This window comes from Mytilus galloprovincialis, chromosome 2 (genome assembly GCF_965363235.1).
Source record: "Mytilus galloprovincialis chromosome 2, xbMytGall1.hap1.1, whole genome shotgun sequence".
NCBI lineage: Eukaryota > Metazoa > Mollusca > Bivalvia > Mytilida > Mytilidae > Mytilus > Mytilus galloprovincialis.
In genome coordinates, this window is record NC_134839.1 from 73524650 (window position 1) to 73537592 (window position 12943).

General features: G+C 29.5%; 1 protein-coding gene across 1 annotated transcript in view; it reads right to left on the reverse strand.

Moving 5' to 3' along the window:
- LOC143064360 (receptor-type tyrosine-protein phosphatase N2-like) overlaps positions 1-12943 on the reverse strand; it is a 141065-nt gene that overhangs the window by 12668 nt on the left and 115454 nt on the right. The window contains exons 13-14 of the mRNA XM_076237128.1: positions 6770-6824; positions 5905-6052 (exon numbers count right to left, since the gene is read on the reverse strand). Of these exons, the coding sequence (XP_076093243.1) occupies positions 5905-6052; positions 6770-6824 (203 nt within the window). The remainder of the gene's footprint in view (positions 1-5904; positions 6053-6769; positions 6825-12943) is intronic.

A 12943-nucleotide genomic window follows, 5' to 3' on the forward strand; every position in this document is an offset into this window, starting at 1 on the left:
CTCTGTATAGTTTATTTGATTAAGTTCACACAATCTGTTAACTATGTTAATTAATAATGTGCATCCTACTTTTAATACTCATTGACATTTTAAAGAGAATTTGAGCTTTCCATTACTGAATATGGATTTTTAAACATATTATGCAATGCCAGCTTTCATCAATGTTTGGAGTAAAACACTTTTTATCAATTTCTCTGTTTTTATGTAAATTGCTTTATGGAAATTGAAGATTGAAAAGTATATTATAGCATTTTGTATATAGCAATAATGAACAAAATCTGGGGTTTTATTTCTGGGTTCTTATTAACTTTTTGCCTGGATACATCCAGTTAACAAATTTGTTTCTATGGCTCAGTGGCAGGAAAATTCATATATACGGAAATACTGATTTATTTTTTGTGGCAGTTTTTCCAATGCATTAAAGTGATAGTAGCTACGATTTTGACAAAAATATGAACAAGTTTTAAAGCTGCTAAAATCAAAGATATGTACTAAATATAAGCAATAAGATCGCTAGAATGTTTTCATAAACTACAGAAGTGTTAATACTTGATAATTCATATCGTGTTGTGTGCCTAGTCATCTCATTAATTATGCATCGGGTTTACTTCCCGAACTTTGCCGACACAGCGAGTGAGCTAACCAAGATATATATAGATACGAACACATGCTTTTTGTTTTCTTACATATTTGATAATTACTCTATATTAAACGTACATATTTGACGCCATTTATCAAAGTATGTAAATAAAAAATATGACAAATACCGGCATATTATTCCAACCCAAGATTCTCCAACAATGGCGATATTATACACTTGTTATTACATTTGTATGACTTAACCATGCCGATAATATATACACGTGTTTGTGTGTTAAATTGGGGCCTCCATGAAGGATACACTTGAAAAATAATACTAAAGTTTAGGAAGTTGATTTATAATTTCTTCTAAGGTGGGAGATTACTGCCCGTAAATTTATAAACATATTTTTGACAATTATGAACACATTGAGATTTTTGTTCATGTGATCTGGAAAATTGAAGAAATATAAACATTACGCAAACCGTCGGCTACTTCTGTTTGACTTTGCCTGCGTCACAGGTGTTTTGAGTGATTTTAATGACCAATCTCGTCGACGTTTTTTATTTTTAATTTACAATAACTTATCTGCACCTCTTTTTTATTTCTTTTCTCGCTGAAACTGTAAATTCACGTACTATTTCCGCGATAACATTCCCCTGTTTGACCATTTTCCCTTCGAGGCACAATGTGCGATTGCGCATTAGGAACTGAAGAGTAAAGGTCATATGAATAAGGGTTGGGCTTAACATCGAATTATTATCTATAGACAATAAATAAATGTAGGTGTTAAACGTTAAAAAGCTTCTAAACGCTTAAATGAACGTAACCAGTAATTGTTTTAATCATAATTATTTTAATTTTTGTACAAAATCCGGCATATAGATTAAAAAAGTAATTTTAATGAAAATCGTAGCTACTATCCATTTAAGCTACAGCTTGAAAAATCTTAACCATTTTCCTCATTTAGAATAACAAAGAAACTAAATGCTGCAAATAGTTTATATTATTAGTACATGTATATATAACAGGATCCATTATTGTGATAACAAATTCAAATTCAATAAAAGTATTCATTTGAAGAAAAAAGGTTTAACATTTTACTCTGATGTCGATCTTCAAGAAATAAACATCCATGCAATTAATAAAAAAAAAAGTTATTATCTTGATTGACATGATCACCTGATATTATCTTTTTAATATTTATGGTAAAAAATTGACATTAAAAAAATAATTCCTAAAATATAATGAAAAAAAAAATTAAAGGAGCTTTGATATTCTGCCAGAAATCAGACAATTCATAAAATACCAGTTATTCCTGAACGCAATTCTTGGAAAAATATCATGCACTTCTTGGAAAAATATCATGAAATCCTTAACTCCATAAGAACATTTGTAATATGAAATAATAAAACTGTAAATAGCTTCCTCAATTAACTACAATTTTCTAACTTCAAAGATAGAAATATATATAATTTAATAGTTTGATATTTAAGATAATAAATTGTTTTGAGGAATAAATTGTATTGAGGACTAAATGTCCACCATTTAAAGACATGGAACACAATCTTATCATGATCTTGTTTCAAACATTGTCTCTAAAATATAAATGTTTTACATCAGTGTAAAATACATTAAAAATTTAATATGGCCTTAAGAACATGTCAGTAAAATAGTCAATTATTTGAAATACATATGTATCTTGTGACTATATTTTTAACTCAGCTTCCTGGAACCTTTCATTTAACCAGTATAACATATGGGAGTGTTATCTCAACTCTATCCAATATGTGACAACTCCTGAAGCCTACAGTTTTATGAGACAATTAAACCAATAGATCACAGAAAAAAACCTGTATTACTTAATACATAAATTATCCTATACTTTGATTAAAAAATAATGATACATTATGTTTTTCTATCCCTTTACATTGGTGTTGTGAGCTACCCCAATATTACATAACTGAGGATTGAATATCGTAATATACAATAATGAAGCTGGAATAAATATGGCAGTTTTCTCCCTTATTATTATGTATGATAAACACCTAGTCAGGTGAAATAATAATGACCTTTTGTCTGAGTCAATTAGTGGATGTCAGAGTTATAATACTGACCAGTATGTAATTATCTACACTATAACTATACCCTTTCTAGTCAGCAGCTGCTAATCCAAACCTCAATAAATCTATACAAGACCATTTTCTACATCATAACTCTCATTATTAGTAAGGGTTTCTGTTTATACATGATAATTCAACCAGGACTGACAGAAAAACATGACGCTGCATAATATTTAACACTGAGATAATGATAACGTAGCCATCAGAATGAATATCTTTCATTATAAAACATATTATTCTACTTTTATTATTTGAATACTTTTCTCCCTAAACAAAAGATTTATTTTCACTTTGTATTGCTGAATGTAAAATTTACACATTCTAATTTGAATGATTTAATAGAATGGTGGATGAAAAGTGTATGAGTCAAGCAGTTATATAATATTTTTAATTTTTCATTCTTTCCTGTCAAGTAGAGGGGAAGTAGGTATAAACTAGTTGTAAGAATGTATGGATAAGAACAAGAACAGGAATACAGTGAAATAAGTTGAACTACTGAATGTAGTTTTTAATGAAATTGTGTACAGAACCAGAAGGGGGAGGTGCCCATGCCCCAAAGGGCAAGTAACTCTCACAAGAAAAAGATTTAAGTGATAGATTATAAAAGGGTCTAAAACAGCAATTGACTTGTTTTCTATGAGTATTTTGACATCTACCAGATTAAAGAGGTTTTGATAACTATAATATTATGGAGTTTACAGAATAAAAGAGTACAATACCTGTCTAAATACCTGAGGATACAGGTACACATAATTAACTGATTTAACAACAAAACATTTACTATGCAGAAAGATATTGATTCATAAAAGCCAAAGAGCCTCACTTTGGGTACTTCATAAGATGTGATTCACATCATTTTCTGTTAAACTTTTTATTTCTAAAAATTATAAAAATAGAATAAAAATAATAAATTGAAAGATACTGTTATTGTCCCTGTTTTCCAACTGTTTTTCATGACACCTGCATCTCAAAAGTCATACGTGTGAAAAAAACAATTTGTGTGAAATTAATATATCTAAATTCATTCAACATTTAAAAAGTGCAGTTTACAATATGGCTTGAGTTTCCAGGACCTTTTAAACCAAGCAGTAAACAATTGTTAAGTTTATTGATTCATTGTAACTTATAGCACAAGTTCTTTCATATAAAAAATGTTGAAAACAAATCAAATGAAGTCTCTAAATTACCCATAAAAATTATCTTAATTTTTCTAGTTACGACACATTCTGGCTGATTAAACTCAAACAATGGAGATGATGTACACAGATGAACTGTCTCATCAAATAATTTTATAAGGATATGAATGAACAATTAGGAGTAAAATGTAGTCCGAGTTCCTTCACAACTATCAATAACAGTAGCTAGGATGTTATTTCTAGTATAAATAATTCATCAGTAGATTAATACTAACTCCTACAATCCATCCTAGTTACTAAACTAATATCTAAACAATGTTAAATGATCTAGTAGGAAACAAAATTAAATATTCGGCACAAATTACGAATAAGATAATCATCAATGGAAAATGTCAAGAATAATATAATCTTTACTTAGATACATGAAAATTAAACAAAAACAATTTCTCTATCTCACATGAAAAAACTTCAGAGCTCTCAGAAAACAGTCATTGTTTTCTAATTTTTGATTTGGTAAAGGACACAAAGAAAATGGAGGTTATAAATGATGTGTTACAAGATGTTCATTATATTCAAAAGAAAGATTATTAACTTGGTTTATGATAAAATCTTTTAAATCTTCTCATGTGAATAAAGTAGCATTCAACTGTTAAAACTTGGCTTATTCAAATTTACTGTTAAAAAAAAATGTCATATAGTATCTATTTTCTAAGGCGATCAAAGTTGGGGGTTGTGCAGGTCCCAATGTTGACCACAAGGAGAAGAAAACGCCCTAAAAATAGATGAAAATTAAAGATAACAATAAAAGTATCAGAAAATCTTCTTAAAACTTTTGTCAAGAGGGATGTTGAGATTTGGGATATAGCAAATGCTGACTACATAGACCAGATAAAAAAGAGTTTTAGGAATATCTACAAATTAATTTTTACTTCAATCCTTGATTTTTAAAATGCTTACTTTCTAGAAAAAAAAGTTTGTGAGTGTTCTTGATTATGAATACATCACCAGTTCTATAATAAAATTGAGAATGGAAATGGGGAATGTGTCAAAGCAACAACAACAGGACCATAGAACAGACGAACAGCTGAAGGCCACTAATGGGTCTTCAATGTAGCGAGAAACTTGTGCACCCAGAGTCGTCCTTCAGCTGGCCCCTAAACAAATATGCATACTAGCTCAGTGATAATGGACTTCAGAGGCTCCCGACTTGTGACAAATGCAAAATTGCGGCGGGGTTAAAAATGTTTTTTGAGATCTTAACCCTGTCCCTATGCCTCTAGCCAATGTATAAAAACAAACTTATTTTAATTAGCGGGGGTAATGTAAACAAATCAGAGAAGGTTTGCTGATCCTGTTCAATCAAATAATACAAAGATTATACAACGTAAAACTAAGAGTGCACAAAACTTTCATGTAACAACAATCATTGAAATTGTATTTAAGGTGTAATGTAGCTTGAAGAATGAGATATTACATGAATGTTTATTAAACAGGTGTATCAGCGATTGAAACTTTCACTTTTTCATTCATGAATGACTTCAGATCAATAATCACTTTATGACAAATTTTACTTTTAAGTGCATCACTATGATTTTTTTTAAAACTTATTTCAATCACAAATAATTTTCTATTGAACATTGATAGTAATATTATTCAATAGAGTGTAACATTTGATTTTAAAATAAACTGCAAGTATATACAAAATGCTACCCTTGACTTTATGTAAAATTGCAAAAGTTGAAATTGTGCCCTGCCATATACTCATTTTGCCATATACTCTGGGGAGGCCATTTTGAGTTTTATAATGTCACCAAAGTAACAATGTACCGAACTTTTGAAGGAGCATATCTGATAAGTTTATTACAGATTTCTAAAGCAGAGATAATTAAATTATAGACCAATCTGTCCTCTTTTTATTCTCAAAAAAAAAAGAGAAGATATCTTCAATACTTAAGAAAGGTACATAAATCATTACAACATATTACAATAAATACAAATAAAATTGGCAGATTATTAGTTTCTACCTTGTAGCTTTAATATTTATTTAACACAAAGAAATGCTTACATGGTAATATGTCACTGTATCTATTTTTCCTTGAGTTGGCCGAGTCACTAGCCACCTTTGTACTGGCAGGGTCAGCTTCATAAGAACACAAAGCCTCCCACTCTCTGTCTAATCTGTCCTTGTTCTTCAAATGGTCCTCCATGTAAGACTATTGAATCAATAGTAATTCATTAAATAATAGATATTTCTTATCATTCACCTATTCATTTTCTTCTTCATTCAATATTCCAAAGAAAAAGGTAAAAAAGGGCTGACAATTTTATTACATACATATGGTGCCATGTGTCCAATTTCAGAGATATGTATATAGCAAGGTCTATACATCTCTACAATTTTTTTTTAACAGAGTGTACATATGTTATATTTTGAAGTTAAACATCAGCCTTTTTTAACATGCAAATATCTGCATAATTTATGTCCCCAATCAAACCTTTATCTTTTGATAATGTTTACAGTATGCTGTAAATACATGTACTCATACTGTTTAAGGAAAGGGGAAGGGAGAGAGAATAGAAGAGGACATTTCTATATTGTATATTTTATCAAACAATTGTCATCAAGTAAGTAATATATAGTTTTAGTCACTTTCTATACCAGACTTATCTTGCACTTTTACTTACTGTCATTCATAGAAATAAAATTATTTTTTTTCCCTTAATCTTTCATGTTCTGTATGAATCCTTAACTGTTCATTATCAAAATTAATGGAATATATATGGTGGTGAACACAAATTCTAGCTCATTTTTGTTTTGCAATATGAATTCAGTTTGGTTGAGGTCTAATGTGTTAAGATGTAGATTATGTGAATTTGTACATTCTAATTGTTAGAAGAGAGTTATCTCCCATTTTCTACTCTTAACTTACCAGAACAATGTGTCCTGTAGAGATGTCCATGTTAGAGGTGACTGGTTCCTCACTCCTATAATGATTAAACACAAGTTTTTCAGTAGAACAACATGGCTGAACATTTGTATAATCTACTGACCATCGTTTTATATGCGTAAATGTGTTCAAATAACTGTCACAATTGTCTGACCAGAAAGAAGATCCCACACTCTTAGATCGATGCATGTTGCAATCAAATTACGTTAATATAACACACTTTGGAATAAGATGCATAATGCCAAAGTGAAGTTATCATCAAATAACAAGTTTAAAGAAGCTTCTGTACTTCCATCAGACTAATCTACTTCTTACACATCCTTCAAGAAAGACAATTCAATCATATCTAGTTTCAATGTAAATTAAATCCCAAGAACTCGGTTTCATTTTAGTCCATAAAATCTACTGAACATAAAAAGTTCAACTTTTGTACAAAATTCTGTATCTTATCTCTGTCATTTTCAACTGTTTCACATCTTTGCTAATTTGCATAATTTTACGATAAAGCACCAGGTAAAAAGTAAACAACTTTACATGGTTTACCAATCAAGGTAATTATTACATTAAATCACATGTAATCACAAAGAATTTATCTGAACTTTAGAAGGTAATATTAAACTCCACAATTTTCAGTCAACCATGAATAGCAATATTGTATCACCGATTGATTATTTACTATAAAATTTTGATGACTGTATTTATATTCCATTCAAAAGTTTGTCAATAATTTACATTACAATTTCTAGTTCACACATGCTGCTTTTATAGTGATGTCAAAATCATAAAATTCCTTGTCAATTTCAGCTGTTGCTTTAGAATTATTTCATTACAAATAGATAAAATATACCTGACATCCATAATTAGCCTTAAGTCAAATCACCAAACTATTAAAATTCTGGTATTCATTTCAATCAAAATATAAACTTGTATTTCACAAGTCGAGTTTTGAAATATGTCCTATTCTAAAAAAAAAGTTATTTAGAAAAAATGAAAGCACTGTTGCAAGTAATTTAAAGAGGTATGATGCAATAAATGTCCTATTCTAAAAAAAAAGTTATTTAGAAAAAATTAAAGCACGGTTGCAAGTAATTTAAAGAGGTATGATGCAATTTATCTGTTAAAATGTTGTTTTTATTTACTCAAAAACAAACAAAAAATCAGCCTTTTTTCTATTTTATCTATTATCTTGATTAAAATGTACTTCACTGTAACACTGACTGAGTATATGCTTTAAGACAATATTTGTGTGGTTTTATCAAAAAAGTATTCTAAACATTAAAGTATCATAAAAACTTGGTGAAATATTTCAAAACAGGAAGCATAAATAATCTAAATTTGGTGAATCATATAGATTTACAATAGTTTCAGGTTGTAATCTTAATTCCCAGGAAAGAAATGAAACCAGCTCACATTTTCTACAATGAGAAGGATTATGTTTAATGGCAAGGCATTTCCCAAGAAAACAATAAAATGTTGCTTTTCACAAACATATTCTTAGAACTAATATCCTTGTTTTTGACATTAATATCACAAATTTCATTAAAGCTTTATAATTTGAAGAAAATTGAATTTTGGGCCAAACTAATGAACTGTATAAGCGTATTGTGGTAATAAACTTTTCTGCAATTATTGAAAACAATTTTGAAAGACATTAATGTACAGCAGTAATATTAGATTGTTGATAATGCTCTGTTTTAATACATCTTTTTTTCTTTCAATTTGTTCAAGGAAGAGCAGTCGTGTTCCCACTTCCCCATCATAAAGAAATAGAAAGATGTTGCATGCTATGTTGTTCCGTGTTCTTTGACTCCTTATAAAACATTGATAAAAAATTCTCATGTTATGTGGGCAGTATAAAAATTCAAGATATAATGGAATAGGAAGTGACTACCTAAGCATGCCTGATTATCAGTAATACAATAAAACTCAACATAACCATATATCAAATCCTTCATTAATTTACAATCTGAGTAATATGTTTCTAAAAATTGCACATTAAGTGGGTAAAATAAATGTTCAAAGTATTGTCAAACAGGAAATTCTGCAGGTTATATGTGAAAATTACTTGAATAGTTCACCTTAACATTATAAAACTCCAGCCCAAATATAAATATAAAAAAAAATTAGGTGGTCACGTTTGAATGGTTTTACACTAGTAATTTTGGGGCCCTTTATAGCTTGTTGTTCGGTGTGAGCTAAGGCTCCGTGTTGAAGGCCGTACTTTAACCTATAATGGTTTACTTTTTAAATTGTTATTTGTATGGAGAGTTGTCTCATTGGCACTCACACCACATCTTCCTATATCTATTCAGATGGATGGAGATTTTTCTCATTGGCACACATACCTCATCTTCTTATTTATAGATACATAATGGATGAATGGATATGGTGATTGCAGTGTAGAAGTCGTGGGCACAGGACGTTTGCTTCTTTGGGCAGAATCAATTTGCGCCAATGGCAGTTTTGAAAAGGTATTAATTGCGCCACTCTCTTTTATTTTGATGGTATAAATTGCGCCAATAAATGAAATGAAATTGCGCCACATTTACCTGTAAATATTTTTTACTTATATCATACCTGCACATGTTTTACCTATAGCATACATGTACTATTATTAAAATTTCCACTAAAGATTTAATTGAACACTCATCAAATTTAAGAAAACTCACCAAAAAATAAATTGTTTAGTAACAGATAATTTTTCACGAGTCAAGAGTGTCTGATATACCATTCAAGAAAATAGAGTCTGATAGAGGAAAAACCGGTCATCATTGTTGAAGAACACAAAATTCCGTCAGGCATTTGTACAGAAAACTGGAGAAATAAGGTGGAGATGTAACAGTTAAGGAAAACTGGAGAAATAAGGTGGAGATGTACAGTTAAGTCGTGTTGTGCTAGGTTATTCACAGATGAATCGTGTACAATTATTTCGAATGGAGAATTAGATTATATGTCATGAAACAAAAGTCCAGAAACAAGAACGTCAAATTTTGAGAACTGCATGCAAAAGAAAAGCAACTGATATGTTGCCAGAGCGACCTTCTAAAATAAAAAAATTCAGAGCTCTTCAAAATTGAAGAAGAAAATTTAGAAAAGAAAGATTTAAGATATGTGCGTCAGTCAATGTATATGGAGAGAATAAAACTGCATCGGGCTCAACCTAAAAGTCAAGCAGAATTTCACAGAATATTGGATGATATTGGTGTTGTTACAAACAAAGATGATGACTTTGTATTGTGTAACGAGCCAGAAAGCGGGATAATTTTATGAGGATGATTACTTTATTGGTGCAAATGATACCTATAGTTTTGAAAATTAGGTGGCGCAAAAGAAGTATTGGCGCAATTAAGTTGTGGCGCAGAAAGATATCGCCCACTTCTTTTTACCTGTAAACAATAGGACATTTGCGCTTTAAATTTTGATTCACCTGTATTAATTTGACCAGATATTTGCGCTTTTTACCTATAGTCGTCTACCTTTAATTTGAATGAGAAGTAATCATTACGTTAATAAATTTAACTTATATTTGTTATAAGTACAACAAATGGTCCTGAATCCTTCCACGCCCACTATAATGAACAGTTGTACTCGACTCATCCTGCTATATATATTTTTTTTTATCTTTTTGAAGAGTATCATTGACCATCAGTCGGTGAATTACATTAAGATTCGTTATATTGATGAACAGCACCCCAGTCAAGAATTGAGAAAGAGAAACTTGACTGTTTATTTGAAATCTGGGAGAAATACCAGTCTGAACAGATAACAATAGCTAAATTTTTTCACTCAATGGGCTTCCGTTATCAAGCTAAATTGACATGTGATGACTTGACATATTTTTATGTTTTTATAATGTTTACTTTTAATTGTATATAAATAACTTTAAAACATATATCAATGTACTATGTAACTAATCTTTTTTAACTTTTAATTATAAAGAACAATATGACTTTAACTCTTCAAGGTCAAACCTGCTGGTTCTTAGCCCTGAAAAAAGGGGAGGGTAGTCATAATAATAAAGCGCAAATGTCCTATGTAAAAAGGGGAAATATCCTTTTTTTTAAAAGCGCAATTGTCCTATGATTTGAAGAGCAAGTGTCCAAAATAAAAAGCGCAAACGTCCCGCGCCATAACTCACTTTATGAGTTCAACTAACATTATCCTTATCCCTAATTCAGTATGGAGACATTTTATACAATAATTTATAATTATATTTCGTTAGGAAAATTTGCTTTTCTTTATCAGAACGTAAAAATACTGTAGATTTGCTTTTAAAAAATTATATATAAGTAAAAAACAAAGATTCAAAAATTAAAACAAATAAGTTTGATGTTCTTCTAATTTAAAATGGATTTTTACTGGTAAGCTGTCTCTTTAACAGAATATTAATTTTGAAAGGCCTTTAAAGAAAATAGACTTAATCTTTCACAGGGTACAATTAAATGGATACACAGAATCAAAAATTAATCCACTCTATAAACTAACAAAAGATCACCCAACAGAACAAAAGGGTGAAAAGGTCACTGACCTTTCTGTGAACTCTAGAGCTATTACCCATATTCTGGATTAAATTTATGTTGACCCTTATTTAAATTTAACAAAAAGAGTTGGGACAATTATTGTTTTCTTTACATAAAACAATTGCTTTTATTCCATGTAACATATAAACAAGGAATTATTTGAATTTGGAATAATTATGAATTCTGGAAAAAGAAATAGAAATCTATGCTAAATCTAACCCAATTTGGAGAGTTGCATGGCTAAGCGGGGTTATTTAACCTTAGCCATGGCACTTTAGATTGATTAGTTTTCATCATACATTTCTGATCAATTCTCCTGAATTTAACATTATTCCAGATTTTAATAGTTCCTTTTTTTTAGTCAGACTTAGATACAAAAAAAAAACTCTTTTTTTTAATTCTAGCATGAGAAAGAATTAATTATGCTAAATTCAAAATAAATCTTCTTTCTACTTTTCTTAATTCCGATGGACATTAAACAAACAAAAATCAATCAATCATTTCTTCATTATAACTAAAAAAACTTCACAATTCATACTTTCATTTAATATGTAAATAACAAAAGAACTGAACATACTAAGTAGTATCCTTTGTTCAATAGATATAACAATCTTTTCAAGAAAAAAAATCAAATTTAAATTTCCTTTCAATATGGAATATCAGCAATAAAGTATAAAAATCAATAATTCCTCAATAACCATCCATCAATGATGACAATACAAATTGTTATTTTAGAAGAAACACTCGACTTTTTACAACATCACAAAGAATCTGTTGAGTAATGTGCCAGGCAATATTAAACTGTTTTTAGACATAATTTCTCAATTTAATGCTTGATGGAGCATTTAAAACAACAGAGAAATTGTCTTATTACAAAAAATAGAGAAAAAATATCAATAAGGAATTCTCTGAGGCACTGTTATCAAGATTAAACAGAAAATGGAATTCAAAATGGTCATACATGTTAAAACTTGTTTTTACACTTAAAGATTCAGTGCTGAGAAGATACTGGTAAAGTTGTTTGGCAACACATTTAACTATAGTACTTTTTTATGCTGTGTATCATATTTGGCTATTTTTATTAACCTAAATCAGGATGTTAATTTTCTTGTTTGAATTCTTTTACATTTGTCATGACAGTTTTTTACAGTTTTGATTATGATCGTTGTTGGAGGCTGTATGTAACGGTTAACCTATAGCTGATGGAAAGTTGTCTCATTAGCAATTATACAACTTCTCCTTATTTTGATATTTGCTTTTCACTCGTTAACATGAAGGATAAGTGCTCAGGCTTTTCTTTGCCTTAAATGTGAAGCATTACAAAATCATATTAATGTTGTAATAATATAATTGATAATAAATAATGTTCAGGTTTTCCAAGATAAAAAAAAAAAAAGAAAAAAAGAGAGGTAACTCTTTAGTTTAATATAACTGTATTTTAATTTAAACATGTCAGATTGAAGCAATTCACAAAATGTTGAACTCAGAATATTTCTATTAAAGAACATTTAGAAAATATCTAAAAGGTTATCAAGCAATGAAAATTTTATAAATTAATTTCAAATGATCTCAAATGTCTTCTTGGTTGTTCGAATTGCAACACAAGACAGGAAACTATGGCCATTAGGAACATAGA